This window comes from Nematolebias whitei, chromosome 1, assembly GCF_014905685.2.
Source record: "Nematolebias whitei isolate Nwh7 chromosome 1, NemWhi1, whole genome shotgun sequence".
In the NCBI taxonomy this organism is placed as follows: domain Eukaryota; kingdom Metazoa; phylum Chordata; class Actinopteri; order Cyprinodontiformes; family Rivulidae; genus Nematolebias; species Nematolebias whitei.
In genome coordinates, this window is record NC_056498.1 from 17,523,143 (window position 1) to 17,530,482 (window position 7,340).

The window sequence follows — 7,340 nt, forward strand, 5'->3', positions numbered from 1 at the left end:
AAATAATATTAGCTCTGAAGCTAACACTATAAATAAATATTAGCTCTAAAGCTAACACTATAAATAAATATTAGCTCTGAAGCTAACACTATAAATAAATATTAGCTCTGAAGCGAACACTATAAAAAATATTAACTTTGAAGCTACCACTATAAACATTATTAGCTCTGAAGCTAACACTATAAATAATACTAGCTCTGAAGTTAACACTAAACAATATTAGCTCTGAAGCTAGCACTATAAATAAATAAATGAAGCTAACACTGTAAACAATATTAGCTCTGAAGCTAGCACTATAAATAAATAAATGAAGCTAACACTGTAAACAATATTAGCTCTAAAGCTAACACTATAAATAAATACTAGCTCTGAACCTAACACTATAAACAATATTAGCTCTGAAGCTAACACTATAAATAAATATTAGCTCTGAAGCTAACGATATAAATAATACTAGCTTTGAAGCTACCACTATAAACAATATTAGCTCGGAAGCTAGCACTATAAATAATATTAGCTTTGAAGCTACCACTATAAACATTATTAGCTCTGAAGTTAACACTATAAACAATATTAGTTCTGAAGCTAGCACTATAAATAAATAAGTGAAGCTAACACTGTAAACAATATTAGCTCTGAAGCTAACACTATAAATAAATAACTCTGAAGCTAACACAAAAACTAATTTCTGTTAAGCATTTCTACATTCTCCTCTCTGTCAACGCACTCTAGTTCAAATTAAAGGGCTGAACATCAGCTAATGTCCAAAATTACCATTCAAGCCGACTGGAGCTAGCACTGAAGCAACCGGTTTACATCATTTACCCAGAATGCATTGTAGCACAAATGAAATAGCAACACCTAGGCAGTTTCTAATATCTAATCTAAACGGACTGGAGAGAAACTAAGATTTGAGTTCTAAACTTTTATTTAACTAGAGTTGGAAAAATGTTGAAACATTAACTTACTAGCCTAGAAGTTTAGCAAAAATTTGATCCCTGATATTTATTCCTGACGTTGTTTTTTTAATTTTTATTTTTTTATTATAATTTTCATTTCCAGTCAAATGTCTCATAGATTCTCTGCCATGTTCATTCACCCTCACTGACTACAGCTCCCCTAGACTCAAGCTCCCACCTGGTTTTCAACAGATTCAGCCTTTGTTTACATTGAGCGCATACCCGCATTTCAGAACTGCACATATTTGGAAAACTACTGGAGGAAACCCTTCCAAACTGCAACACTTGCTATAGCTGAGGACAACTTTTTATATATTTGAGTTTATAGTTTGAAACTAGGACAAATATTTGTTGACTAATTTAAAAATGTCATGAAAGAAAGAAAAATAAATAAATAAAGAGACTCAGCCGGAATAATCTCCAATTTCAGAGCAGGCAATGGTTGTGTCCTGACTCCAGCTGGACATTTACTTGGACAAACTGTCTTTTATTGGACATTCACTGGGTTTGACTGAGCAGATCACTGTCTTCAACACAGCTGTCTGTGTGTGGGTCATAAAGAGAAAAAAAACTTGTCCTCACCGGCGATGTCCCACAGCTGCAGCCGAACCACGGTCTGCTGGTCCCACTTCAGGACCTTCAGGGCGAAGTCCACTCCGATGGTGGCCCGGTAGTGCTGGGAGAACACCTGGTGCACGTAGCGCTTGATGATGGAGGTTTTGCCCACCCCCAGGTCGCCGATGACCAGAATTTTGAGCAGGCGCTCGCGCTGCATCTCAAGGGCCAGGCGGTGACCGCTCCTTGGTGTGGAGCGAGCGCGCGGACGACGGGCTGGACTGGAGGCGCGCGCGCAGGGCCGGACCAGAGTCAGTCAGGGTCTCAGGAGCAGAAGACACGAAGTGTTGTTTTCTGTTCGGGCTGAGGAGGAAGACAAAAACAGACGGTCAGCACTTTGACCCGGATAATCACGCCCACCACACTGAGTGTGTTGTGTGTGCGTGCGTGCGCGCGCGGGTGGAGGGAGTGGTGTCAATGCTCAGCTGTGTCAATGTGTGTATGAGAATGATTGAATGTCCTGATGCTCAATAATCCAGGTAGATTAATCTAACCAGATTGAGTCAGGTCCTCTGGATGGATTCTTCTTTGGTGAAATGTTTCCTCTTTTATCCAAAGGACTTCTTCAGTCTGAGGAGCTGCAACAAACTAAGTTTTAAAAATAGAACCGTCTTGTCGTGGATCAACCAGTTTGCTGGAGACAGACAAAACTAAGTGTTCACATGTAAAAAGAGAACCATCATCAACCTAACAATTGATCGTTAATGCCCTGATGGCTGCTATCCACAGAGGGCTGAGTGATACTAGTAATAACATCATTGTAGGAGGGGGACAGTTGAACACGGAGGCCTCCGTCCCTGTTTAATGATGGACGAGTTATTTTCACAAAGATTTAATTTTCTTTTTCAAACAATAAAACAAAGATTTTTCTGTTCTTCCTCTCTCAAACCAAAGTTCCTCATCCCTGAAAGAGTGACCTCTGGTCTGCAGATGAGGGTAAACCTCAGAGTCCTGGCCTGATGATGATGCTCTTCTTGTCCCAGCTCCTCTTGCACTTGGCGCTAATGCCAGAGGACAAACAGAATGTTTTTACGTCTACTTCATTTCGGAGCGTCTCCAACTCACAGTGGCAGTTTCTGATATGGGCGGTGTAGGCAGATGCCCAAGGCGGCAGGAGCGCCCGTCTCCACCCTTCTGTTCAAAAATAATAAAATGTATTGTTTCATATAGCCTGTCTGGCCTACATGTTGGTGTCCTCTCACCCACTTGCAGGGAGTGGGCGCCCTCTGCCAGGTGCAGGGGTGTAGCTTCAGTTCAAGTCTTGTGAAAGAAGAGTGTGTGTGTGTGTGTGTGTGTGTGTGTGTGTGTGTGTGTGTGTGTGTGGGGGGGGGGGGGGGGGGGTTGTTTCTCTTGTCTCCCTTGCTGGGCCATGCATCATCAGCTCCAGTGGTGTAGTCTATATTTTTGTAGTGGGTACACTGTGCTTAGAAACCAAAGTGCACTGGTTAGTACACTGTAATCATGAATTTATTTTTATTTTTAAGAATATCAAACATTTCAAAATTTCAAACCATTGACATCATTGATTACGCCCAAACAAACACATGGGGTAGGGGCAAGGCAGTCGACTCAGACCTGAAAGTCCCTGGTTCGATCCCCAGTCATTGCACATCTAGTGGTGTCTCTGAGCAGCACACCCTATCCCCAATTGCTCCTTGCCCTGGCGCTTTCAATAGCTGCCTACTGCTCCACCTGGTGGTGGATGGGTGAAATGCAGAGAGCTAATTTCGCCATTACATACAATGATGGCAAAACGTAACACATTATTTCATTCATAATATTGTCAATATAGCCAATAGTAGCTTATTTTTGTGAAATAGCTGAAAATGTAATACAAAAATTAATCTGAACACCAAGGAAGGTGAATTAGTTTAGGCCTAAGTGGTTTTGACTCATGTTGGGGTTGGGTGGTGATAACCTCCACTCAAGTGTCAATTACACACATGGAAGATGGACAAGAACTGGTTGCATAATATTTGTAAAGTTTTGAACAAGTTGTTGTGCACTTTAATCTGCACTGTATTTAATTTTATTTATTTATTTTATAACTATGTATTTAATTCAATTTGTGGTTCTTGAAGTGTGATAGTGTAACTGTCTTATTCAGAAAAGGTTCAGACCTTCCTTGACAGTTGTGCACAATGTGCAGAGACATTTGTGTCATGGTCAGAGTGTAATTGTTGTACACAGATTTTCCTGGTTTCTTCTATTGGTGCTATTTAGAAATGTGGGTTTATTTTCTATAGTATTTATTTTATTCAATTTCAAGTTTTTTTAATAAAATATTCAAATACGTTTTGAGTGTGTCTGTGATGATACATGATAATCTAATTGATATGTAAAGGTGGAGCGTGTCCACACCTCTGGGGGAGGGGGCTCCAGAGGGGTTGTTCGCCCAGGGCACCAAACAGACTAGGACCGCCCCTGCCAACGCACATTCCGTGAAGTTCCTCTTTCCCCACATGTAGATATGCTTCTTGATAGCGCAGAGAGGAGATTTCTCAGGTGCAGGGCAGATTTAAATCTGCATATTTAGATGGAGGCGTGTCGAGGGAGGAGTCAGTGGATGTGCACTCAGTTCCACGTTGATTGGGACGTACAAAGGAAGTGTGCTTGGCTTCATGCATGGTTTCATACGTCTGGATTTATTTGTGCGTACGCTGTTTTCTCGATTTAAGCGTATGCCATGTTTCAGTAGGAAATCCACACAAGTCCTTGCACATGGTGCTCCAACATGGTTGGTGCAGTCATTAACTTTCGTGCCGGAGCTTACTGAATCAGCCCAAGCTTCTTATTCTTTTGAGAGTGGAAAAATCTAATTCCAGTAGTAGTTTCGGACGTGTTTACACAATTAATAGAAATGCACTGAACCCCCCCCCCCCCCCCCCCACACACACACACACACACACAGGCCCTCCATCCTCACATCTAATAGTTTGGGAACTTTCGGATGTTGGGCGCCCTCGACGTCACACTTCCTGGTTTATCATGGAAAGTGCAAAAAAGACCTGAGTAGTTTTTTTTTAATCATTCAAAACTGATTTGGGGGCCGAGATGGTGTAGAGGCAGGGCAGCCGGCTTGGGACCCAAAAGTCCCAGGTTCGATCCCCAGTCACTGCACATCACGTGGCGTCTCTGGGCAGCACGTCTCATCCCCAAAATGCCCCCCCTGGCGCTTTCAATAGCTGCCCACTGCACCACCTGGTGGTGGATGGGTTAAATGCAGAGACTAATTTCGCCATTGTATGGAAACATACAGTGCTGACATTGTGATGACATTATTATTATTATTATTTAAAATTAGTGTGAAGGTTTTAAAAAGGAAGCTGTAAAGAAGCACCTTTGATGACTTTTAAAAATTTAGGTTAGCATCAAAACACTTTCTGCTTTAAACTACATAAGCATGCTGTTTAATCTTTCTTTTACACGCTTCTTCCATTTTGGGTCATGGGGGTCGCCGGTGCCCATGTCCAGCTATCACTGTGCGAGGGGCGGGGTACACCCTGGACAGGTCGCAAGTCCATCACAGGGCCACATAGAGACAAATGAGACAAACAACCATTTACTCTCTCACTCACACCTAGGGACAATTTAGAGTTACCAATCAGACTAACATGCATGTTTTTGGTCTGTGGGAGGAAACCGGAGCACCCGGAGAAAACCGCATGCACGGAGAGAACATGCAAACTCCACGCAGAAAGGCCCCTGGACCGGGATTTGAACCAAGGACCTGCTCGCTGAGAGGCAGCAGTTCTACGAGTTGCGCCACCGTGCTGCATTAGCATGCTATAAAGTTTAATATGTTGTTTCAGCTTTTATAAAATGTGTGTTTTAAAATACTAAGTGAAAAAAATCTGTTTTATACGGAAGCCTAAAAAGGCCATACCAGCTGTTATGAATTTTCTCAAGATTATGAGTTGATTATTCCCTTTTCTCAAGATTGCCAGGACTTAGACTTTTTTTTTTTTATAATTTGCTTTTTGTTTTATTGAAGATGGACGAAGTGGCTCAGTTTCCTCTTGTTGTTTAAAATTGCAGACAAAACATCTGTTTTGTTTGTGGGAGTCACCATGTTTTATTTTTGGAGTCTGCAGACTGGAGACTAGAGCTGGTTGGTTAAAGACTCACCCAGATAGCCCCTCTAATACCCCTGCTTTAGTGAGTGAATCTGGATTGTATTAGTTTTTTTAATGAGGCAATTGTCCTGTTTGTTTACACAAAGGGGCGGGGTTTAAAAGTTGAACTGCATGCAGCCACAAGGGGGCGCTCATCCAAGCTAGTTTCTGCTCTAATTATTTTACATCATGGTGGTTATTTATCTTGCAGTGCATTGTTTTCATCAGTGCGTTTGTAACTACGTTTACTTTTAAATCAATTTTTTTATTATTTTTGGTGATCCATTTTAAATGTTTTGCCTATTTGCAGAAACTATGTAGGACCAGTTTGTCAGGAGATTTATCATATCAGCAGGTGGACAGATATGGGACCTGCAGCCAGCCCTAAGTGAGTCTCCCTGGAGCAGAAACATCTGTCCCATGAACACTTTCTGCTGGTTTTAGCATGTTTACAGGACTTACTCTAAACGTTAATCGGTTCTTTTTTTATCGCAGGATGATGGGAAACAAAATCTGTTGTTTTTTCAAAAAGTAAAAGCTCTATAAAAATCTATATGAGACTAAATTTGAAGATAAATCATGAGTCAAGCAGTTTGGAGCAGACAGACTGGACATCAGCAGAAACCAACAGAGGACAGAGAGGAGATATACCACCGGACACCACATCAGCTGTTAGTACTTTGTAATATCTTGTGCGTTGTACACTTTGATTCCCCACAGTCGGTCCTCATTGATGTAAATATGTGACTTCTTATAGGAAAATGGATGAATATATGTGCACAAACCACTGCACACACAGCTGTACCAGTCTGTGTTTTTGTACACACTCAGTTTACAAGTTCCTCTGTTACTGATTTAATTATTAACCCGGGTGTGCTCAAGACATGGCCTTGACCTCATTTAGTGGAGAGAAGGAGAAAAATGTGACAACTTTGTGCGTGACACAAAACAAACAACAATAAATATTAAGCATGTAGCACAGATATTATTTTTAATTTTAATTTTTTAAGAAAATGTCATGTAAATTGTAAAATTTGTGTTAGAGATTCAGGAATCAAAGCCAACGTTTGCACCTCTGATATTCATGTTCTGGAGCCGCTGCTGCTCACAAGCTTAATAAACAGATAAAATGAAAATGATATTTTTTTTCCAATTTGAGGACATTGCTGTGAATGCATCACAAGTTTATGCTCATTAAAGAGCTCTGTGTAAACCTGTGTGTCTGTTTGGTTCATTGGTATTATAATTAAACTCCTGTATGGAGCTGTTTGATCTCGTTAATCTATTATCTTCAGTTTCACATACTTTAATTTTCCATCCATCCATTTTCTTCCGCTTATCCGGGGTCGGGTCGCGGGGTTAGCAGCCTAAGTAGGGAGGCCCAGACTTCCCTCTCCCCAGCCACTTGGGCCAGCTCTTCCGGGGGAATCCTGAGGCGTTCCCAGGCCAGCCGAGAAATGTAGTCCCTCCAGCGTGTCCTGGGTCTTCCCCTGGGCCTCCTTCCGGTGGGACGTGTCCGGAACACCTCACCAGGGAGGCGTCCAGAAGGCATCCTAAACAGATGCCCAAGCCACCTCAACTGGCTCCTCTCGATGTGGAGAAGCAGCGGCTCTACTCCGAGTCCCTCCCGGATGATCGAGCTTCTCACCCT

The 7,340-nt window shown here is 41.9% G+C and overlaps 1 protein-coding gene across 1 annotated transcript in view; it reads right to left on the bottom strand.

The window, feature by feature from the left end:
* The window catches only part of zgc:162171 (uncharacterized protein LOC565931 homolog), a 25,966-nt gene extending 24,150 nt beyond the window's left edge, over nucleotides 1-1,816 (bottom strand). The window contains exon 1 of the mRNA XM_037682765.1: nucleotides 1,542-1,816. Within this exon, the coding sequence (XP_037538693.1) occupies nucleotides 1,542-1,734 (193 nt within the window). The 5' untranslated portion in view covers nucleotides 1,735-1,816. The remainder of the gene's footprint in view (nucleotides 1-1,541) is intronic.
* Between the last annotated feature and the right edge of the window lie 5,524 nt (nucleotides 1,817-7,340).